The sequence below is a fragment of the Lepus europaeus genome, chromosome 13, assembly GCF_033115175.1.
Source record: "Lepus europaeus isolate LE1 chromosome 13, mLepTim1.pri, whole genome shotgun sequence".
Taxonomy (NCBI): domain Eukaryota; kingdom Metazoa; phylum Chordata; class Mammalia; order Lagomorpha; family Leporidae; genus Lepus; species Lepus europaeus.
In genome coordinates this window covers 57,043,503-57,067,857 of record NC_084839.1, presented here as the reverse complement: position 1 = coordinate 57,067,857, position 24,355 = coordinate 57,043,503, and the positions used below count along the sequence as shown (strand labels likewise).

The following is a 24,355-nucleotide window of genomic DNA, read 5'->3' as shown; positions in this document are numbered from 1 at the left end:
CATTTGAATTGTGAAATCACATGGATTAAAAGGCCCTGCTGCCTTTTATTTATGTGACGGCACACGTGATACTAAACATTGCCATGTCATCATTGATTTATAACACAACATTAGTTTTTCATTTTAAAGTAATGTAGACGGGGCTGGCGTTGTGGTGCACTAGGTTAATCCTCTGCCTGCAGTGCAGGCATCCCATATGGGTGCCAGTTCTAGTCCCGGCTGCTCCTCTTCCAGTCCAGCTCTCTGTTGTGACCTGGGAAAGCAGTAGAAGATGGCCCAAGTCCTTGGGCCCCTGCACTGACGTGGGAGACAAGGAAGAATCATCTGGCTCCTGGCTTTGGATCGGCGCAGCTCTGGCCATAGCGCCATTTGGAGAGTGAACCAAAGGAAGGAAGACCTTTCTTTCTGTCTCTCTCACTGTCTGAAACTCTACCTGTCAAATTAAAAAAAGAAAAAAAAGTAATGTAGATGGAATTCACCAGTCAGAAGTTATTTTTCCCAAAGTGATTAGATAATTTGAATTTGTTGTACGCCTAGCAACAAACTGATAGACTTTCTATCATCCATATATATTTTTTCTGTGTGAGTTTATTCAAGTTGCAAAAATGGGCAATATTTTGTACAAATAGTGTCATATTTTGTACTGAATTTATTTTTGTTAGAGGCTTTACTTGTGGATGAAAGGAGCACACTTTTCTCATTTTGCTGATTATTGCCACATGGTTATTATATTACCAAAGTAAAGTTGATGTTTTTAGACCTACTGGTCAATTTATTTATTTATTTGAAAGGCAGAGTTACACAGGTTACACAGAGAGAGAAGGAGAGGCAGAGAGAAAGAAGTCTTCCATCTGCTGGTTCACTCCCCAGTTGACTGCAATGGTCTGAGCTGCGCCAATCCTAAGCCAGGAGCTTCTTCTGGGTCTCCCACACAGGTGCAGGGGCCCAATGATGTGGGCCATCTTCTGCTTTCTCAGGCCATAGCAGAGAGCTAGATGAGAAGTGGAGCAGCTGGGACTCGAACCGACGCCCACGTGGGATGCCCGCACTGCAGGCGGCAGCTTTACCCACTAAACCACAGCACCGGCCCTCTGGTCATTTTGTTTTAAATAGTTGACTGCTAAACTATCATTAAGGTTGACTAAGTATTATATAACTTAGAACACTTTGGTTTTTTTCTTAGAAAGTTTTTTTTAAAGATTTTATTTATTTATTTGACAGAGAGAGATACAGAGAGAGGGAGAGACAGAGAAAGGTCTTCCACCTACTGGTTCACTCCCCAAATGGCCGCAACACCTGGAGCTATGCAATCTGGAGCTAGGAGCTTTTGCTGGGTCTCCTACACAGGTGCATCGGCCCAAGCACGTGGGCCATCTTCTACTGCTTTCCCAGGCCATAGCAGAGAGCTGGATCAGAAGTGGAACAGTCGGGACTAGAACCGGCACCCATATGGGATGCTGGAATTGCAGGCAGAGGCATAGCCCACTATGCCACAGTGCTGGCCCTGAAAGTTCATTCTTAATTTCTTTTTTTTTAAACAGATATGTTGTTGGATTAGACCACCTCTTTTTTTTTTTTTTTTTGACAGGCAGAGTGGACAGTGAGAGAGAGACAGAGAGAAAGGTCTTCTTTTTTGCCATTGGTTCACCCTCCAATGGCCGCCACGGTAGGCGCGCTGCGGCCGGCGCACTGCACTGTTCCGATGGCAAGAGCCAGGTGCTTCTCCTGGTCTCCCATGGGTGTAGGGCACAAGAACTTGGGCCATCCTCCACTGCACTCCCTGGCCACAGCAGAGAGCTGGCCTGGAAGAGGGGCAACTGGGACAGAATTGGTGCCCTGACTTGGACTAGAACCCGGTGTCGGCGCCGCAAGGCGGAGGATTAGCCTGTTAAGCCACGGCGCCGGCCTTAGACCACCTCTTTTTCTTTCGGATTTTATTTATTTATTTGAGAGGCAGAGTTGCAGACAGAGAAAGGGAGAGACAGAAAGGTCTTCCATTGCTGGTTCACTCCCCAAATGGTTGCAACAGTCCTGCTGAGCCGATCTGCAGCCAGGAACCAGGAACTTCTTCCTGGTCTTTCACACTAGTGCAGGGGCCCAAGCACTTAGGCCATCATCCATTGCCTTCCCAGGCCATAGCAGAGAGCTGAATTGGAAGAGAAGCAGCCAGGACATGAACCAGCACTGATATGGGATGCCAGCTCTGCAGGTGGAGGCTTAGCCTACTACACCACAGCGTTGGCCTCCATTTTTAATTTCTGATAGAAAAATTTAATTAATTAGCTATTCTGTTTCCAAGCAACGTTCAGTGATACCTAATAAAAAGCATGATTTCAGGGGCCGGCGCTGTGGCGTAGTGAGTAAAGCTTCTGCCTGCAGTGCCAGCATCCCATATGAGCGCCGGTTTGAGTCCTAGCTGCTCCACTTCTGATCCAGCTCTCTGCTATGGCCTGGGAAAGCAGTAGAGGATGGCCCAAGTCCTTTGGCCCCTGCACCCATGTGGAAGACCCAGAAGAAGCTTCAGATCAGTGCAGCTCTGGCCAGTGCGGCCAATTGGGGAGTGAACCATCGGATGGAAGACCTCTTTCTCTGTCTCTCCTCTCTCTGTGTAACTCTGACTTTCAAATAAATAAATAAATAAATCTTTTTTTTAAAAAAAATGACATTAGTTGTCTGTAAAACACTGAAGCTGCTTATGGTTTACCTTTTCTTTCTCTGTAGTCTCTCACGTCACGATTATTCAGTATGTTTCCACTGACCGAGGAAAAGAAGCACGTGGCCCGGTTGTTGCTAGATACAGGGACGTGCCCAAGATGTATCTTCAGGTTCTGTGGTGTGGATGTTCATGCACCTTACAGACGTCCCTATAAGGTATTTCCACTTTTTTCAAGTTAAGAAAATTTCTCTGTATTTTAAATGAATACTTGTACATTTGAGGGCAAATATCTATACATACTTTTTCATTAAGTTAAAAAAAACTGTAATAAAATAATTACATATAATGATAATTTTGAAGTAACTATTACCTTAAAAAATTGATGTTAGAAGTGATGTGTCTCATGCTGAGTGAAATAAGCCAGTCCCAAAGGGACAAATATCATATGTTCTCCCTGATCGGTGACAACTGACCAAGCACCAAAAAGGGAATCTGTTGAAGTGAAATGGACACTAAGAAACAGTGACTTGATCAGCCCTTGTCCTGACTATTGATGAACAACTTAATACTTTATCCCTTTTAATATTTTTTTTGTCCTACTTAATACTATTGGTTGAACTCTGTAATTAACTCACAATTATTCATAGGTGTTTAAACTTAACTGAAAAGTGATCTCTGTTAAATATAAGAGTGGGAATAAGAGAGGGAGGAGATGTACAATTTGGGACATGCTCAATCTGACTTGCCCCAAACGGTAGAATTGGAAACATGCCAGGGGATTCCAATATAATCCCATCAAGGTGGCATGTACCAATGCCATCTTACTAGTCAAAGTGATCAATTTCAGTTCACAATTGATCATAATGGTAGGTCTAAGAGTCAAAGAGATCACATAAACAAGATTAGTGTCTGCTAATACTATCTGATAGAATTAAGAAGGAGAGAATGATCCAACATGGGAAGCGGGATACACAGCAGACTCATAGAATGGCAGATGCCCTAAACAGCACTCTGGCCTTAGAATCAGCCCTTAAGGCATTCGGATCTGGCTGAAGAGCCCATGAGAGTATTTAGGCATGGAAAGCCAAGACACTCTGGCAAAAAAACAAAAAGACCTAAATGAAAGATCTCTGCAAGTGAGATCCCAGTGGAAAGAACAGGTCATCAAAGAAGGAGGTATCTTTCTCTGAAGGGAGGAGAGAACTTCCGCTTTGACTATGACCTCGTTTAAATAAGATTGGAGTCAGTGAACTCAAAATGACTCCATAGCCTTGGCAACTCATGACTAGAGCCTAGGGTGATTACTGACGCCATAAACAAGAGTGTCAAATTGTTAAGTCAACAACAGGAGTCACTGTGCACTTACTCCTCATGTAGGATCTCTGTCCTTAATGTGTTGTCCAATGTGAATTAATGCTATAACTAGTACTGAAACAGTATTTTACACTTTGTGTTTCGGTGTAGGTGCAAACTGTTGAAATCTTTACTTAATTTATACTAATTGATCTTCTGTATATAAAGAGAATTGAGGCCAGCGCCGTGGCTCAACAGGCTAATCCTCCGCCTTGCAGCGCCGGCACACCGGGTTCTAGTCCCAGTCAGGGTGCCAGATTCTGTCCCGGTTGCCCCTCTTCCAGGCCAGCTCTCTGCTATGGCCCAGGAGTGCAGTGGAGGATGGCCCAAGTGCTTGGGCCCTGCAGCCCATGGGAGACCAGGAGAAGCACCTGGCTCCTGGCTTTGGATCAGCGCGATGCACTGGCCACAGAGGCTATTGAGGGGTGAACCAACGGAGAAAAGGAAGACCTTTCTCTCTGTCTCTCTCTCTGTCTCACTGTCCACTCTGCCTGTCAAAAATTAAAAAAAATAAATAAAGAGAATTGAAAATGAATCTTGATGTGAACGGAATGGGAGAGGGAGTGGGAGATGGGAGGGTTGTGGGTGGGAGGGAAGTTATGGGGGGGGAAGCCATTGTAATCCATAAACTGTACTTTAGTGGGGTCTTTGTGGAAGAATTCTGCAGTACATTTAATGGTTTTTTTTTGTTTGTTTGTTTGTTTAAAGACTCATTTATTTATTTGAAAGTCAGAATTAGAAAGAAGGAGAGAGAGATCTTCCATCTTCTTGTTTAGTCCCCACATGGCTGCAAGGGCCAGTGCCGGGCCAGGCTGAAGCCAGGAGCTTCATCTGGTCCTCCCATGTGGGTGGCTAGGACCAAACACTTGGGCAATCTTCTCTGCTTTTCCTAGGCCATTACCAAGGAGCTGGATGGGAAGTGGAGCAGCCCGCGTTTAATACTTTTATCCACTTTTCCTTAGAGGTGTCTAAGCAGAATATTATGAAATATTACTTCTCACCAGAAACTAGTAAGCTATATCAGGGCTGGCACTGCGGCTCGCTTGGCTAATCCACCTGCGGCGCCGGCACCCCGGGTTCTAGTCCTGGTTGGGGTGCTGGATTCTGTTCCGGTTGCTCCTCTTCCAGGCCAGCTCTCTGTGACCTGGGAGGGCAGTGGAGGATGGCCCAAGTACTTGGGCCCTGCACCCGCATGGGAGACCAGGAGAAGCACTTGGCTCCTGGCTTCGGATTGGCGCAGCGTGCCCGCCATAATGGCCATTTGGGGGTGAACCAACGGAAAAGGAAGACCTTTCTTTCTGTCTCTCTCTCTCACTGTCCACTCTGCCTGCCCAAAAAAAAAAAAAAAAAAAAATGTCAGGAGAGGTATAGTTCTTATATTACATGGAAGCACCGTGGGCTTGATTGTCTTTTTTTCTTTTTCTATATTATTTGTATTATAAATAGTTTTTCTTTCTAGAAGTAAATGTTCATTATTACTGTTAACAATATACAGGGATATTTGACTTTTTAAAAAAACGTTTATTTGAGAGGCAGAGTTATAGATAGAGAAAGAGAGAGACAGAGATTTTCCATCTGCTGGTTCACACCCCAAATAGCCACAGTGGTTGGAGCTGGTCTGATCCAAAGCCAGGAGCTTCTTCGGGGTCTCCCATGTGGGTACAGGGGTCCAGGCCACAGCAGAGAGCAGGATCAGAAATGGAGAAGCCTGGACTTGAACGGGCAGCCATATGGGATGCTGGCACTGCAGGTGGAAACTTAACCTACATATGCCACAGCACCTGCCTTGCTATTTGACACTTAATAGATAACTTTGAATAGCTTTCATAATACACATTTTCCATGAACTTTTTGAATTCTCTTTGTGTAACATTTGTGAAATATATTTGTTTCATTCCAATAGTGACATTCTTATCAGAGGCTCCGGTCGTTGTGTCCATTAGGGGAGTGATCCAGTGGGTCAAAGATCTCTTTCTCTCTCTCTCTCTCTGGATCTCTTTCTTTCTATATATATATAGCTCTGTCTTTCATATAAATGAATTAAAAAAAATGTATTATATAGAGACTGTTACCTATTTTGTTTGCAAATAAATATATCAAAATTTATGGAGATAACTTTTGAAATGCCCTTAAATTTTTATCTATTTCATTCATATAAATACTGACATTGATATTAAGTGATAATCATGTTTATGTAGGTCATAATATGCCTATATATGTATCTATGAATATTTCTCTATTAAAATAAGAGTGCTAATGAATAAATAAAATGAATTAAATTTGTTTGAAGGAAAGGTGTTTTTCCTTTATCGTCAGTAAATTGTAATATGAGTGAATTTCAAAAAGATATTAACCTAATAATAAAACCTAATTTAGACAAAACAGAAGCAGCATCCTCTGAGTTTTTAGATGAGTGGAATATCTAAACTATGAAAATGGTTTCAAAAGAATGCAAGTTTTTACCATCTAGTATAAGGAATGACAGAAATTAGGCAAACTAGTGTATGGTAAAGGGATTCTTTTAATTAGTGCATCCAAATGTTTTGTAATTATGGTGCCACATTTCACCATTGCCAGCATCTGTGTATCTTGTTTAGTAAAGTGTCTCAAAGGTATTTTTATTTAATTGACTTCTCTATCAGATTTCATATTAAACAAATATTGTAGTTATGAAGTTTTAGTGATTGAGATTATTAACCTAGCAAAAATGACTACTTAGTTTGTATTTTATATGTTAATAATTATAGTTGAAGTTTCTTTTCTCTGAAATTACAGCTGAATGACCCTCACAATAGAACTAGAAGCCAAATTAATACACTTGTTCAGTGTGTTATGAAAAAGTATAAGTTATGTCATTGACAATTTTTTAAAGGTTTACTTTTTTTATTTAGTTATTTAAGAGGTAGAGTTACACACACAGACACAGGGAGAGACCGGGAGAAAGGTCTTCCATCTGCTGGTTCACTCCCCAAATGGTTGGTTGCAACTGCTGGAGCTGGTCCGAACCAAAGTTAGGAGCCAGGAGCTGCTTCCAGATCTCCTACAGGTGTGCAGGGGCCCCAGAAGTTGGGCCATCTTATGCTGCTTTCCCAGGCCATAGCAGAGAGCTGGTTGGGAAGTGGAGCAGTTGGGACGCGAATTGACGCTGATATGAGATGCTGTACTGCAGGCGGAGGCTTAGCCAACTATGCCACAGCACCAGCCCCGTAATTGACAATTTTTTAAAAAAGATTTATTTATTTGTTCAAAAGTCAGAGTTACACAGAGAGAGGAGAGGCATAGAGAGAGAGCGAGAGAGCGGTTTACCATCAGATGGTTCACTCCACAGATGGCCGCAATGAATGGAGCTGCACCGATCTGGAGCTAGGAGCCTCTTCCGAGTCTCCCACGTGGGTGCAGGGGCCCAAGAACTTGGGCCATCTTTTACTGCTATCCCAGGCCACAGCAGAGAGCTGGATCGCAAGTGGAGCAGCCAGGACTCGAACCGGCGCCCATAATGGGATGCCAGCACTTCAGGCCAGGACGTTAACCCGTTGAACCACAGCGCCAGCCCCTGCATAATTGACAATTTTTATACCAAGTGTATGTTGGAATATTGTTTCAGATATATTAGGTTAAATTTATTTGTAAGGGGGCCAGTACTGTGGCATAGCTGGTAATGCCATTGCCTGTAGTGCTGGCATCCTATATGGGTGCCAGTTCATGTCCTGGCTGCTCCACTTCCAATCCAGCTCTCTGCTATGGCCTGGGGAAGCAGTGGAAGGTGGCCCAAGTCCTTGGGCCCCTGCAGCAACATGAGAGACCCAGAAGTGCCTCCTGGCTTTGAATTGGCTAAGCTCTGGCCGTTGTGGCCATCTGGGGAGTGAATCAGTGGATGGAAGACTTTCTGTCTCTCTCTCTGCCTCTGCCTCTCTCTAGCTCTGTCAAGTAAGTAAATAAATCTTTCAAAAGTTTATTTATATGTATATTTAGAAAGAAAAAAATTAATTTGTTCATAGAACCTTCCTGGCTCAGCTAGGACTTTAGTTTCACTTACACATGAAACTCTTTGTAAAAAAACGTTCACACATATAATAATAGGAACGGAAAATTCTCTTTTAAATTCCCTTGTGACCAAGCTGACTAATAAAATAAATTGATTGCACCAGAATTGATTTAAATCAGCATTGTAGAGTCTGTCATATGTCCTAATTGTCATGCTTCATCTCACCTAGAAACCCTTAAGGGCATTGGTAAAGGATTTTACTTTTTCTTTTATTAACTTTCCAGGAGTTTCTCAATGAACTACAAACATTTCTGAAAACTGAAAAAAATGAATTACTTTTGGATATTACAAACCCACCTCCCAAGAAAATGCGACTACAAGGTCTGGAAGATGGCATTGATAGTCCTCATCGGAATGGAGAAGGGAGTAACTCTGCCCCTGAAGAGGAAAGCAGTGCTTCCAAGAACTCCAGTTTAAATGTATGCAACGTATGCCTGGGAATTCTTCAGGAATTCTGTGAGCGAGAGTTCATTAAACAGGTAAATAATCGAGTTTTTGTTAGTGCTGCAAGTATGTAGAACTTTTCAGCTTCAAGGCCTGGAATAATTTTTTTAAGGTTATTTATTTATTGGAAAGGCAGAGTTCCAAAGAGAAGGAGAGATAGAGACAGAGATCTTCCATCTGCTGGTTCACTCCCTTAATGGCTACAACCTGCTGGGGCTGGACCAGGCCAAATCCAGGAGCCAGGAGCTTCATCTGGATCTCCCACATAGATGTAGGAGCCTAAGCATTTGGCCATCCTCTGCTGCTTTCCCAGGCACATTAGCAGGGAGCTAGATTGAAGTGGAGCAGCCGAGACTCAAAACTAGCACCCATATGGTATGCTGGCATTGCAGGCAGCGGCTTAACCTGCTACACCACAGTGTGGGTACCTCTGCGACTTTGCCAGGTGCTTTAGCAGAGAGCTGTATCAGAGCAGAACAGCTGGGATTTGAATTGGCATGGGATTCCATCTTCTCAGATGGCAGCTTGACCTGCTGTGACACAACACCAGTCACCATTTTCTTAATTGTTTTTGAAAATACAAATCTGCTATTCTCAGGTTACCTTTTAGTCAACATATCTGAAAATAAATGAAATATACAATCACATATTTCAGTCATGCGTGCTGTTAAATTGAAGAAAAGTATGGTGGTTTATTTTCTTTTTGCTATTTAACACTGGTAAGCGTTAGAAAGGTTTTTTTTTTTTTTTTTTAATTGGAGAGAGAGATTGATCCCATTTACTGGTCCAGGTGTGTGCAACACTCAGGGCTGGGTTGGGCTAGAGCTGAGCCCTGGGAGCGCAGTCTTGTCACCCACATAACCCCCAGTCACTTGAATCATCACTGCTGCGTCCTAGGATCTGTTTCAGCAAGAAGACGCAATCAGGAGTTGGAACTGACTGACAAACCCAGGCATGCCTATGGCCTTAACCATTAGGCCAAATGCCCACTCTGAAAAGTTCTTACTCATACTTCGTATTGTCTAGAAAAGAAATGTTAGAAGGTAAATGATTGGATGTGGGATTGCCTTTTGTTTCCTGCTGTCGAGAGTGCTATAAATGGGGTGGCATTTGGTGGAGCAGGCAACACCCCACTTGTTACACTTGCATCCCAGATCAGAGTACCCAAGTTTGTATCTCAGCTCTGTTTCTGATTCCAGCTTTAGGCTAATGCGTACCCTAGGAGACAGCTGGTGGTAGCTCACCTAGTTGGAACCCTGCCACCCAACATGGGAGACCTGGATTAGGTTCCTGGCTGCCGGCTTCAGCCTGGCCCAGTCCCAGCTATTGTAGGCATTTGGGGAATAAATCACTAGGTAAGGGATCTCTGTTTCTATCTTTCTCTCTGATTCTTTCAAAAAAAATAAATACAAATTTTTAGGGGCCGGCGCCATAGCACACTACATTAGTCCTCCGCCTGTGGCACCAGCATCCCGTATGGGCGCCGGTTCTAGTACTGGCTGCTCCACTTCCAATCCAGCTCTCTGCTGTGGCCTGGGAGGGCAGTGGAGGATGGCCCAAGTGTTTGGGCCCCTGCACCCACGTGGGAGACCGGAGGAAGCTCCTGGCTCCTGGCTTCGGATTGGCGCAGCTCCAGCCATTGCGGCCACTTGGGGAGTGAACCAATGGAAGGAAGACCTCTCTCTGTCTCTCCCTCTCACTGTCTGTAAATCTACCTCTCAAATAAAAAAAAAAAATTTTTAAAATAACCAGGGCTACATTTAACTTTAATTTATTTGAATACATTTAAAAAATATAAAGTGACCCAAAAGAAAAGTCTTTTTTCTTTTTTTCCCAAGGAAACCTTTTATTAAGGAATGCAATCTTCATGCATTTCATAAATACAACTTTAGGGCCGGTACTGTGGCATAGCAGGTAAAGCCACTGCTTGTGGTGCTGGCATCCCATGTGGGCACTGGTTTGTGTCCCGGCTGCTCCACTTCTGATCCAGCTCTCTGCTATGGCCTGGGAAAGCAGTGGAGGGTGGCCCAGGTGCTTGGGCCCCTGTTACGTGGGAGACCTGGAGGAAGCTCCTATTTTGCTCCTGGCTTTGGATCAGCACAGCTCTGGCCATCGCGGTCATCTGGGGAGTGAACCAGCGGATGGAAGACCTCTCTCTCTCTCTCTCTGCACCTCTCCTTCTCTCTCTGTGTAACTCTGACTTTCAAATAAATAAGTAAATCTTTAAAACAATAAATAAATAAATACAACTTTAGAAAGATAGTGATTCTTCCCACTGTGCCCACCCTCCCTCCCCAACTCCCAACCCCTCTTCCTTCTTCCTCTCCTATTTCCAGTCTTATTTTTTACTAAGATATATTTTCAATTAACTTTATACACAGAAGATTAACTTTATACTAAGTAAAGGGTTCAACAAATTGTATGAAAAAAAAATGTTCCTCAATGATTGAGACAAGGACATTGTATCTCAAAGTTGATTTCACTTTTTATTTTTTTGAGAAATTTAATGAAGAACCTAAGGATACATCTTTTGCTAGCTCTTACTCATAACTATAATTCATGAGATATAAGAATATCCTACACTTAATAGACTAAGATGAAGTAAATCTTTGAGAACAAGCTTTACTATTAACTCTCATAATGTAACTCTTTGAGGACAGAGGTCCTGCATGGGAAGTTAGTGCACAGTGATTCCTGTTGTTAATTATTTATTTTAAAGATTTATTTTGTTTATTTGAAAGTCATAGTTACACAGAGAGAGAAGGAGAGGCATAGAGAGAGAGGTTTTCCATCTGCTGGTTCACTCCCCAATTGGCCACAGTGGCCGGAACTGTGCCGATCCAAAGCCAGGAGCCAGGAGTCAGGAGCCAGGAGCCTGTTCTGGGTCTCCCACGTGGGTGCAGGGGCCCAAGGGCTCAGGCCATAGCAGAAGGCTGGATTGGAAGTGGAGCAGCTGGGACAGGAACCGGCGCCCATATGGGATGCTGGCACTGCAGGCGGCAGTTTTACCCACTACACCACAGTGCCGGCCTCTCCTGTTGCTAATTTAACAAATAACTCTTACGTATGACATCAGTGATCACCTGAGGCTCTTGACATGAGCTGCCTTGGCTATGGAAGCCTTTTGAATCCACAAACTCCTTCAGTATTTAGAGAAGGCCGTAATCAAAGTGGACGTTCTCTTCTCCCTTCAGAGAAAGGTTCATCCTTCTTTGATGACCACTTCTAGAAAAGTCTTTTGGTAATCACCAGATTGTTCTGCAGATGTCTGTCCTGTTTTGATTTTTCATAATATTAGCATTGTTGGCTAATACTTAATCTCAGGATATTTGTGGGAGCTCTCCCACTCACATGTGGAAGTTTTGAATTTTTGCAATATCATCTCCTTGATCAGAAATTCATTATGAAGATTAGAATATTTTCATCAATTCTTGAAATTTACAAAATTGTTATACTCTCTCAGGTGTGTCGAAAGGTTGAGGCCTCTGGATTTGAGTTCACCAACTTGGTGTTTTCGGTCTCCTTCCCACCACAGCTATCTGTAAGAGAGGTAAGGTCATTTGCATACATAAAGTTATATGTGGAAAGCAATTGAGGAATTAATAAAAAATGAGAACATAGAATATTTATTACCTTGTATTTTTCATGTTTTATGTACTTATTAAGTATTGAAACAATTTATAGCTGCTTAATAGTTGTTGAATAAGGGATGGTAAAAGGAGTTATTGGTTCAAGTTAGCTTCCTGGGATTGCAGCCTTTTTAAAGGTCCCCATGCAGTAGCAGACATTTATTGAATGTTAGCTCTGTGTGACCATGACAGAGCAAGAGATGTAACCAGTACTCCAGAGATCTTTTGAGGCAGGTGTATGTGTTTTATAATAGTTCTAGGGTAGGGCTGTTTCATTGAAGGTGAACCTTCATATTATCTGAAGTAAAATGTAAAAAGATGGCACTTGTAGTCACTCCTTAAAGGGAGAGAAATAGCTTCCTATTTAACTTGTTTCCTTTGTTAAAGAAAAAAATAGTGGTAGTCATTACTGGAGTATCCCTGTCTATCAAAACTGATGATAAAACATAAGACTGTCTTTGTCACTTATGTTAAATGCAATACAGTAAGAGACTTTTAGTCTGAAAATATAACCATGGGTTCCAAACATAGCCATTGTATTTATGAGATATCTTGTCCCTGAGAATCCCAGTGCATCATTGGGACAGTAGATCTCACACCTTCACTTTCCTGGGGTGAACACATTTGTTCTTCCACTCAGATGGGCTGAAGATTGAAGTCAGACTTACCTAAGCTGGACAGAATAATAGAGATAAGCTGAGAAGTGAAAAAGAGTAGAATGATTTTAAGTAGTATCTGATTTACAGTCATGTGGCATAATGACATTTTGATCAACAATGGACCACATGTCAATGGTGGCCCCATAAGATTCTATCACCTATTGATGTGCTAGCCACTTTAGCTTATGTAAGTACACTCTGTCATGTTCGCACAACAGTGAAGTTGCCTAACTGGATTGCTCACTGATAATGTCCAATTTTTGGTAGAAATAAATAGGCTTCCAAAAACCAAATGACTCACAGAGTTGCAGTGTTTGAGTAACAAAAATAGAAAAGACATCTATTTTCTAAATGTGGTTACATATCTTAACACCAAAACTTTCCAATCAAAGTTTATATTTACATTAAAATTTGTATTGTCCATCTTTATACTTGTGATGATTTTAATAATATTCATTTCATATTTAGTAAATACATGATGTATTTATATTTTGTGTTAGAAGCTGTGGTATTTAAAGACAGGTTTATTCTGCTTATACTGTATTTACCTTTTGTAACTGATGTCAACCAGTAAACCGTTTGGCAGAAACATGTGATTATTCCAGTTACTGGAGAATTAATAAGTTTTTACAAGTTAGTGTGTTAAATGTTTCATTGTTTTTATTTGTATTATTGAGTAATTCATTTTTACCTACTCAGTTCTTAGGAATAATAATTCAAGAATTATTTTATGTACACTGTTTTTCATATCCCAGAATTCTTCAGAAAATCATACTTATTGTTCATGTTGTGAATTTATTTTTGTTTTGTTTTTATTGCCAACTTTTTTTTAATGTTTACTTATTTTTTTAAAAGATTTTATTTATTTATTTGAGAGATAGAATTACAGTGAGAGGAAGAGACAGTGAGAGGAAGAGACAGAGAGGTTTTCCTTCCATTGGTTCACTCCCCAAATGGCTGCAACGGCTGGAGCTGCGCCGATCCGAAGCCAGGAGCCAGGTGCCATGTGCCATGTGCTTCTTTCCCGGTCTCCCACGCGGGTACAAGGGCCCAAACACTTGGGCCATCTTCTACTGCTTTCCCAGGCCATAGCAGAGAGCTGGATTGGAAGAGGAGTAGCTGGGACTAGAACCGGTACCCTTATGGGATGCTGGTGCCGCAGGTGGAGAATTAACCTACTGCGCCATGGTGCCGGCCCCTATTTACTTATTTGAAAGATAGAGTTACAGAGAGGAGAGACAGATCTTCTATTCACTGGTTCACTCATCAAGTGGCTGCAATAGCTAGGGCTGTGGCAGACCGAAGCCAGGAGCCAGGAGCTTCCTCTGAGTCTCCCATGTGGGTGCAGGGGCCCAAACAGTTGGTTCATCTTCTTCTGCTTTCCCAGGCCATCAGCAGGGAGCTGGATCAGAAGTGGAGCTGGGACTCCAACTGTAACCCATATGTGATGCTAGCGCTGCAGGCCGCAGCTTAATCCACTGTGCCACAATGCCGGCCCCTCTTTTATTCCTTGCAGTTGAGATATGCTGTGCAAGTCAGACTATATATAAATTACTTTTCTAACAACTTGTTATAAATCTCAACTTAAACTAAATACACTGATCTCTCAAATATTCTTGCATTTTGAATATAAATTCTATAACTTCTTTAGTGCCATGCTCTACATCGTATCTTTCAATTTAAATCTTGTGAATATTTTTAATTTAGAACTTACATAGAACAAAAGTATGTATATAGAATTAATTGATGTTAGCTCAAAATTTAGAGTGGAACAGAAAATTGAGTCATTTGAGTGATTTGATTTTTTTCCACTACTAAGAAATAAATTGTTACAAATACGTGATTTAAAAGTAAATAATGTTTAATCAGTATGGTGATATTTATTATAATTCTGCTTATAAAAGAAGTAAGAAGGGGCTGGCATTGCTCAGTGTGTTAAGCCACCGCCTGCAATGCTAGCATTGCAAAACAGTGTGCTGATTGGAATCCCCTGCTGCTCAGCTTCCGTCCAGCTCCCTGCTAATGCACCTGGGAAGGCAGGATGATGGTCCAAGTCCTTGGGCCCCTGTCACCCATGTGGGAGACCCAGATGGAGTTCCAGGCTCCCATTTTCAGCCTGGTCCAGCTCCAGCCGTTGTGCCCACTGGGGAGTGAATCAGCAGATAGAAGGTCTCTTTCTCTGTCTATCCCTCTTGCTCTGTCACTCTGATTTTCAAATAAAGTCTTAAAAAAAAAAAAAACACAACACAGGAAAAGAACTAGTCTCAAGTAAACTACTTTGTAAAACCAAGAAATTTGTACTAACCTATCCCTACTCTTTGTCTTCCCAATTCCTTTCTGGTTATAGCCATAGTTTTTAATTATCATAATTGGAAAAGCATTAATTTAAGAGTTGAGGAAGAAAAGTTTGCAGTCAGCATAATTATCATTTTCCACTGAGTTTGGGAGAAAATGGAGGGATGGAGTGTATCTCCTGAGTGTATTTTCTTAGGAACTCCTGATCTGGTCAGGACAGCTTTAACCTGAATACTGCTAATGAGGAGAAAAATAAGCAGATTAACTGATGAAACACTGTTAGAGAGCAAATAAGATATGGTAAGCAGAATAAATATAGGCAGGACCCAGGGATTCACAAAGGACAGCAATATGGAAAGTAGCTGAACTAGATGCTCCGGAGTCTAGAGTGGCATATGAAATTTGACTGACAGAGTTGAGATTATACAGGGGAAACGAATAAACATCTCTTGACTGTCTAGGTGACTTTCTGGGTTGGACTTCCCATTTGAATGTAACAGTGGGAGAGTAGTATTTTTTATAAGACTCAGATTAGTTGAAAGCAAAGAAAATAGAGGTGTGATGTAAGAAATTAGCATTGAGATCTTAGATCCTGTGAGTGGAATGAGACGAAATATCATCAAAAGGAGGTGAACAGGAGAGGAACAGGGGTAGACAGAGGAGTGGAAGTATGCTCTATGCCAGCTGCCAAGGGGAGGGGCGATGAGTTTGTCATACATACAAGATAACTGAAGGTCAGTGGATGCCATGGTATGAAGGACTCTCAGGCGCAGTCTGGGCATTTGATGGAAAGCACGTCTAGTTGAAAACCCTTTATCTGACAACTTTTGGATTGGAACAGTTTCTTTCCCTACAGTAGTGGTTCTCCAACTTCAACATGCATTAAGATTTATTTGGAGAGTTTCCCAGGCCCCATCCCCAGAGATTCTAATATAGAGGTCAGGTGGGAGCTGCGAATTTGGGTTTCTGATACTCTCACAAGTCATGCTGGTGCTGCGGTCCTAAAGGATGATAGGGGAACTAGTGCAGAAGATGGTAGCCTTCTAACGTTTGTGTTCCTGACAAGGAAGGAGGAATGCACATGATTAGAATGTATCCTAGAGTTTGGCCAGGTGGATTGCAAATAGTCCGAATACAAGGCAGTTAAAGAAAAACAGCATAGGAATCTCCGGTGAAAAATAAAAGGTTTTAGAGGTTCAGAGAAACTGCAATTCAGACTTTAGTTCAAACCAAATTAGTCCAACCAACAAAAGAAAGTTTAAGGAAAAAAAATACATCCCAGTGAAGAAGAAATGGGGGAATCTCATGTCATCTCTGTTTCTGTCTCTACTTGTCTCTGCATTTATGTAAATACTTGTTTGATTTTTTATTTTCGGAAATTTCAGAAAAGAGAAGACTAGCCCACTGAAACCCTGTGTGCCTGTCACCCAATTCCAACTGTTGTTTCTTGCCGACTGGAGATCAATTTCAAAAGAAATACAGGAACGCAGAGTCAAGTTAGTGCAATGTAAGAAGGCTTAGATCTGTAAGAATAGCAACTAAAGCCACTAATGAATAGAAGCTGCCAAGAATTGCTAAGAAAGATTTGAGGTACTTATATTTATCTTCAGAGCAAGAAAATGGTGAAAGGAGGAATGGATTTGCTATTTGGAACTGGTGGTATACCGCTGGTGGGTAAAATGGAGGAAGCAGAACTCTGAAAATCCTATTTTGTTTCTGTCCTCTTCATCAAGGAAAATGATCTCATCCTGAAAAAGGTAGAATGATCATTGGTAAGGGAGAATGAAAGCTCCACAGGGTGAAGTTCACCTAAATGGGACCATGTATTTGGGCCCCGGGTGAATTGCATTCCAGGATAGATTGAGAAAGAACTTGCTGCTGTCCTTGATCCTTGAGGGCTTTTAAAAGAGAACAGATTTTCCAAATGAACTGGAGACAGATAAAGGCAGTTCCAGCTTTCCAAAGGTGAAGAAAGTTGGTTCTGTTAACTACCAATGGGTAAGTTTGACCCTGAGTCCCTGGCAAGATTCTAGATCAGGAACTAAAAGAGTGAATTATGAGTATTGAGCATGAGAAAGAATTGGCTGTCAACACACTCAACAGGTTTGGCAAAATGAAATCATGTTTGCATCATTTCTGCCTTATACAGACTTGCAGGGCTGGTAGAGCACGGAAAAACTGAAGCACCAGCATGACTGGGATTTTGGGTCATTTGACACGATCTTTGTTTATAAGTTCCTGAAACTGAGCAGCAGGTGGGGACAACTGATGGTGCCAAATGGCCATACCCCAAAGGGGCCAATTAATCATGAGCGTCAAAGTGGACCATATTTCCCCAAATGTAGTCTTACAGATCAAACGTACGAAACCTTTCTCCAAGTGAATTTCAGAAACAGATTGCTGGCCTTGTCTCAGACCTCCTAAGTCATAGTATCTAGAGTTAGGGCAGAGATTTGTGTATACATTGAGATTCAAGAATCACTGAGCTTCAGGGAGATTTCTGATGTGCTACAGAATTCTCTTCATGCTCTCCCCTAGTCACAATTTCCATCAGTGATGATACAGTGGGAGCATTTACTGCAGTTGTGCGTGACACATAATTGAGCCTGTACCGCAGCAGGGGGAATGTTAAAATTAAGATCTGAAGAAATCTCATGAATGGGGAAAATCTAACAAGATGGAATTTAATAGGAAGACATGGAAGTTCTCAAGCTTGGGTTTAGAAAAAAAAAAAAAAAAAAAAAAAAACAACTGCCAAAGAAGGGAATAGATACAAGTGGCTTAGAATGTGTTTATAGAGAGAGCTCAGGAATTTTGGTTAAGAATTGGGTAATGAGACAATTAGATAATTAAATAATCAGAGGTCTAGGCTCAGGTATTAGAAGTATAGTATCTTGGGCCAGCGCCGCAGCTCACTAGGCTAATTCTCCGCCTGTGGCACCAGCACACACCGGGTTCTAGTCCCAGTCAGGGCGCCGGATTCTGTCCTGGTTGCTCCTCTTCCAGGCCAGCTCTCTGCTGTGGCCCGGGAGTGCAGTGGCTGATGGCCCAAGTGCTTGGGCCCTGCACCCCATGGGAGACCAGGAGAAGGACCTTGCTCCTGGCTTCGGATCAGTGCGGTGTGCTGGCTGTGGTGGCCATTGGAGGGTGAACCAACGGAAAAAAGGAAGACCTTTCTGTCTGTGTCTCTCTCTCATTGTCCACTCTGCCTGTAAAAAAAAAAGTATAGTATCTTGAACGAGGAGGATGACAATCCTTTTTCATTTAGTGCTGGCCGTTCTTGAAATGCCATATCCAGACTGGAGCAGTCTACTTCAAAAGGAACTCAGACACGTGGGTAGTCCATGTCTGAATGCCTGGAACTTGTGCATTTGTTACTTTATATGAAAAAAGGGTGATGTGCTTCAAGTACAAGACCCTAAAATGGGGAGATTGTATCTTAGTTATCCTGGGTTATCCTTAACAGTACCTTTGCTGGCTGAGGTCAAGGTGAGAGGGACATGTGGTTATGGAAGAATGGTTAGAGAGAGGCAACACTGCTCCTTTTGGAGATGGAGGAAGGGGGACCATGCGCCAACGAGTGCTGATGGCCTCATGAAGCTGACAAGGCACAGGGAGTGCGGTCCCTGGAACCTCCAAAAAGGAACCCAGCTGACACCTTGCTGATGATAAACTTGTGTTGTTTTGAACCACTGAAGTTGTGGGAATTTGTTGTAGGAACAATGGAAGCCAAATCCACATTTAGAGGATGGAGTGCATTCTGAATGGTGGAGGTGTCTGAAACTTGGGCACAGCAGCCACTGCTGAGGGAACTTGGCTTACTCAGTTTGTGGAGTAGATGACTCCGTGGGAGGAATTTGCCCTCCTTAGGTATTTGAGGGGCTTCTTTGTGAAAGAGATTAGACTGATACAAGGTTAAAATCAGGAAGGAAAGAATTTGCAGCCACAGTATAGACTGCTTTCAGGGAGGGCGAGTTTTCTGTCACCAGGTTGTTTAAGGCAAGGCTGGGCAACCACTTGGCAGAGATACTTAGAAGCAAAGTGTGCTTCATATAGTTGATTAGACTAGAAATCTTGTTAGGCTCTTTCAACTCTGTTTCAAGTGAAATATTTCTCAAAGTGGGTTTTTATATTACCTTACATTCATGATTGATTCTTCTAAACTCATATGTCATTAGTGCCACACTAAAACCACCATAGAATGAATATGCCAGACTTAATGCCAATATATAGATTAAACTTGCATTTATGAGGAAAAAATTTTGTTATCTCTTTAAAGAATTTATTTATTTGAAAGGCAGAGTTAAAGAGCAAGAAAGAAAAAGAGCTTCCATCCACTGGTTCACTCCTCAAATGCTCACAGTGGTTGGAGCTACAGCTGGGCCAGGCTGAAGCCAGGAGCCTGGAACTCTATCTGGGTCTCCCACATGGATGACAGGGGGCCCAAGGACTTGGGTCATCCTCTACTGTTTTCCCAGGCACATTAGCAGGGAGCTGGATTGGATATGAAATAGCCCAAATGGGATGCCAGCAGCATTGCAGGCTGTGACTTAACTCTGTACCACAATCATGCACGTCCCCACCCCCTCCCCAACACATTAAATTAAGTTCTTTTAAAAGTTAAATGTCTGTAGTCTTGTTCTTTTAGGTTTGGCTTTCCTAGTTTGTTCCAGTAGAGGGCGATATTGTACTGTCAGTTTGGTGTGGGCCTTCCTGTGGGTAGAACGTGGGAAACAGTTTGTTCAATCTATTTACTTTAAAAGGCTATGTTGTCATTTAGATATTGTTACTTTGGTTGTATGAAGCACCTACTTCTTAGTAGGTAACTTGATATAGTTGGAGTTTTGTCAGATCAAAATTGTTCCCTTTCATTTATCACACTTGATATCTCCAAGCGCTGCACCAAGTACTACACATTATACACAGCCCTAGAATATTAACTAAGAAAAAAAGCAGTACCTCTCCTGAGGTAGCATTTTTTTTTAATTTTAGGAGACTGTATTTTCTTAAATTCTGACAAGTGGATTTTGCAGAGATTTTGGAGTTTTACTTACATTTGGGGGTTCTTAACTAGGTTGGGATCCTCAAGCCTATCCTGAATCTGAAGAGAGAGAGATGAATTCCCTTATACTAAAAATGCACATACTCCAAATTCCGCGTGTACTTTCTAATAGAGACCTCTTGAACTCCCTGCCAAAAATCCTAGAATGCCTTTTTGTTGGATACTTGAGTAACTTCTCTCCTTCTGTTATTGATTGATCTGCTCACTTTTTCTAAAGGACAGCTTGTTTTCTAATTATGTTTAGTCAGAGGAACAGAATTAAACAGCATTGATTTGACTTCAAGTACAGAGAGCTATACAAAATATTCAAGTTCATATTGTGTGTTCAGGCCTGAGTTGGATGCCTTTTAGCATGTGTATTTTCTGACTGTCTGATTCAGCATGTGTGTTTCTACATTTTTTTGTTCTCTGCGTTTCGTCTGTTTTCCATAGACAATTTTTTTTTGTAGGACAATTTTTTTTTTTGTAAATCTCTGTTTTCTGTCATTCACCCTGCAAGACTACTATCTTTCACCAACCATATAAAACAAAGCCCACTTCTTTCTAAAGCTCTTTCTGAGCTTGTTAAGCATCTTTCAAAATCTATATCCTAGTTTTGGTTAGGTTGGTTAGTTGGTTAGAACTTCCTTTCATCCCTTTATGATCCACTTACCCATGAAAATTTTCAGAAGGTTGCTGAATGAGGGAGTTTAAGACATGTGAAATTATAGAGGTTACTGTCTCTGCTTCTTAAGAGTCTTTGAATAGACTCTTCCTAGTGGGTTGAGAGGGGGTAGATAGTAACTTTGCTGTTTTGGGTACACAGACTGCAGCTTTTAGAAACTCTCCCAGGATATGAATATATCCTTGCAGAAAGCCCAAACCCATCTTCCTCATTTCAAGTAGCTCCCAGAGCCTGTCCCTTTGTTTGCAACATCAGGCGGTGAACGTCCACATTTTTAGAATCATGGAAGTGCAGGAGACCTTGGTGCTCATCTAGGGTAGGGCTCCCTAACTTTTTATGGCACTTACTGGGAAGTGATGGCGTGTATCATCAGAGCCCAAAGCTCAGAGGTTGACTTGCCCAGTGTTCACATCGATCAGAATCTGGGTATTCCTCCCTCCATCATGCTCCTTTTTATTTTTTAACCCATGCCATCTCTATCTTGATTCCTTGTATGTTTTTCATTTATCTGACTGCCTTGGCTCCTTGGACATTGCCTTTTCTCAACTACTTGCTTATTAAACCATATACTCATGAATAATAGCAAAGAGTCAGCAAATCACCAGACTGCAGCAAAAGGAACATGGAACTAGACGTGGGAGCAGTTTTGGGGTTCTATTACTCAATATATGACTGGAATGTGTTCCAAGGGAGAAAGGATGAGTGACATGGGATGGATTAGTTGAGATCTAAATAGAACCCAAGACCTGTTTAGGATGGACAGTCCTGAGTCCAGCTATCAGAAACCCAAAGCAGGTATTAAAGAGGTCTAGTAACTCATTTTTGGGGTGCAAACACAGGAAGCCCAATAAATAAAACAAGAGCCCAATCCCCAAGAACACTGTGGCATGCAGCAAGGAGAAATGAGTCATGTTACTGGCAGGAGGATGCCATAGTCTAGCAAGACTAAAAAGCAAGATTGGTTCTAAAGACCACCACAGTAATATAGTGTATATTAGATTTGGGGAAGCAGGTGGCAGGATTTTCAGACATATATTTATTTATTTACTTATAAAGTCAGAGTTACACAGACAGAGAAAGAGAAGCAGAGGCAGAGAGAGAGAGGGATAGGTCTTCCATCTGCTGGTTCACTCCCCAATTGGCTACAGTGGCTGGAGCTGCCCAATCCAAAGCCAGGAATCAGGAGCTTCCTCCAGGTCTCCCTTATGGATACAGGGGCCCAAGGATTTGGGCCATCTTCTACTGCTTTCCCAGGCCACAGCAGAGAGCTGGATCGGAAATGGAGCAGCCCGGTCTCAAACTGGCGCCTGTATGGGATGCCGGCACTGCAGGTGGCAGTTTTAACTGCTACGCCACGGCGCCAGCCCCTACTTATTTTTAAAAATTAGTTCGAGTGGGATGGAGAGAGAGAACAGACAAGTGAATGGACATTCCCATTTGCTAGCTCACTCCCAAAATGCTTGCATTGGTACAGGCAGGGGTGAACCTGGGAGTTCAATTCAAGTCCCTGACATTGGTGGCATGAACCCAATCATGTGAGCCAGCTAAGGTCTGTGTTCCAGGAAGCTGGAGTCAGGAGTAGAGCGAAGCATTGATTCTAGGCACTCCTACCTGGAACATGGCCATCCTAACTAGGGTCTTGACCGCTAGACTGAACACCCACCTCCAGACACATATTTAAATATTTTAAAATGCATATATTTCCTTCATAGCTTTGTTTTTTTCTTGTTTTTGGTTTAAGATTTTAAAAATTTATTTGAAAGGCAGAGAGAGAGAGAATCTTCCATCTGCTGATTTGTTCCCCAAATGGCTGCTATGGCTGGAGCTGGGTCAGACTGAAGCCAGGAGCCAGGAGCTTCATCCTGGTCTCCAAAGTGGATGCAGGGACCAGAGGACTTGGGCCATCTTTTGCTGCTTTACCAGGTACATTAGGAGGGAACTGCACTGGGAGTGGACCACTAGGACTTGAACTGGCACCAGTGTGGGATGCTGGTGTTATGGGTGATGGCTTAACCCTTTATGCCACAATGCTGAGCCCATTTTCTTGGTTTGAACCTAGTGTATAGGGAAGGAGAGAGCAAAGGAGAAAAGTTGCTATGATTGAATTATCTCTGTGGATAACTGAGAGACAGCAGGGTGCATTAAAAATACTAGGTAACTTTGGGGCTGGTATTGTGCCTAGCAGGTTAGGCTACCACTTAAGACTCCAGCATCCGATATTGGAGTTCTGGGTTCAAGTTCTGGCTCCTGAGCTTCCAATCCAACTTCCTGCTAATGCTCCTGGGAAAGTGTATTGGAAGATGACCCAAGTACTTGGATCCCTGCCACCCATATGGGAGACCAGGATGGAGTTCCTGGCTGCTGGCTTTGACCTGACCATGGCTGAGCCATGGCTGTTGTGGCCATTTGGGGAGTGAAACAGTGGATTGAAGATCTCTCTCACTCTGTCTCTCCCTCTTTCTCCGTCACTCTGCCTTTCAGATAAATAAATCTTAAAAAAAAAAAAATACTAAGTAACCATAAAAATTTGAAGTTGCTTGTTTTAATTTGTATGCTCTTTTTCTTATGAATTATCAGATTTGGCATCTTTAAAAGAAATGGTTATAAAACAAAATTGAAAAGAATATAAGATTCTGCAAATCCTTTTTCTTTAAAACTATTTTCCATCAAATACAACATATTATCACATTGCTACTTAACAACTGTGGAGATACTTACCAAATTATTTTTGGGGGGTGGGCATTGTATTTCAAGGTTAAGCCTCTGCTTTTGATACCCACATTCCATGTCAAAGTGCCTGGATTTGAGTTCCATCTCTGCTTCTGATCCAGCTTCCTGCTAATGCTACCCTGGGGGACAGCAGATGATGGCTCAAGTGTTTGGGCCTCTGCCACCCAAATGGGAAACTCAAATGGGATTCCGGGTTCCTGGCTTCAACCTGGCTCAGCCCATCTGTTACAGGCATTTGGGTAAACTAGCTGATGGAACTTTTCTCTCTGTTGCTCCTTCTGCCTTTCGGATAAACAGCTTTTTAAACTTGCTCTTTTTCTATTAATTTTTAGAACTGTGGCCTAGTTGACTAGGTTTCAGGAAAAGGGAACTTCTAATTTAGTCTCGATCTATTTCAGATTTGGGTTTCTCTCATACATAGAAGTCATTCAACTATCCTTTCTGACATTACCACTGTGTTTTAGATTTATATTTCTAACCTATGAAGTTATTATTTATATAAAAATCATTTGTAATAATGATAGTAAGTATATGTGAGTATGTGTATATAAAGTTACAGTTTATATGTGAAAATATGTGAAATAGCCACACCACCACAAGGTATACTTATTTCTTAGGAATAGTAAGGTACAGTACCTTAGGAAAACAAGCTGCCACCATTTACTGAGTGTTCATATGACAGTGTGCATGTATTCTTTCATTTAATTGCAACCTCTGATGTGGCAATTAAAATAGATTATTTCCGTTTCACAGATGATAAAGTTGAAGTACAAGGTCATCTTATTGGCAAATAGTACTTCTAGGATTTGAACTGTCAT

The 24,355-nt window shown here is 42.0% G+C and overlaps 1 protein-coding gene across 8 annotated transcripts in view; it reads left to right on the top strand.

Moving 5' to 3' along the window:
• Window positions 1–24,355, top strand: part of PUS10 (pseudouridine synthase 10) — a 96,646-nt gene that overhangs the window by 2,901 nt on the left and 69,390 nt on the right. For 6 of the 8 annotated variants that reach the window (XR_009867803.1, XM_062209488.1, XM_062209493.1 and 3 more), the window contains exons 2-4: window positions 2,722–2,871; window positions 8,279–8,533; window positions 11,962–12,048. Coding sequence is in view for 7 of the 8 variants with exons in the window: in XM_062209488.1 (XP_062065472.1) it covers window positions 2,722–2,871; window positions 8,279–8,533; window positions 11,962–12,048 (492 nt within the window). In the remaining variant the exon portion in view is untranslated. The remainder of the gene's footprint in view (window positions 1–2,721; window positions 2,872–8,278; window positions 8,534–11,961; window positions 12,049–24,355) is intronic. The other 2 variants (XM_062209495.1, XM_062209496.1) reach the window with 1 other exon arrangement.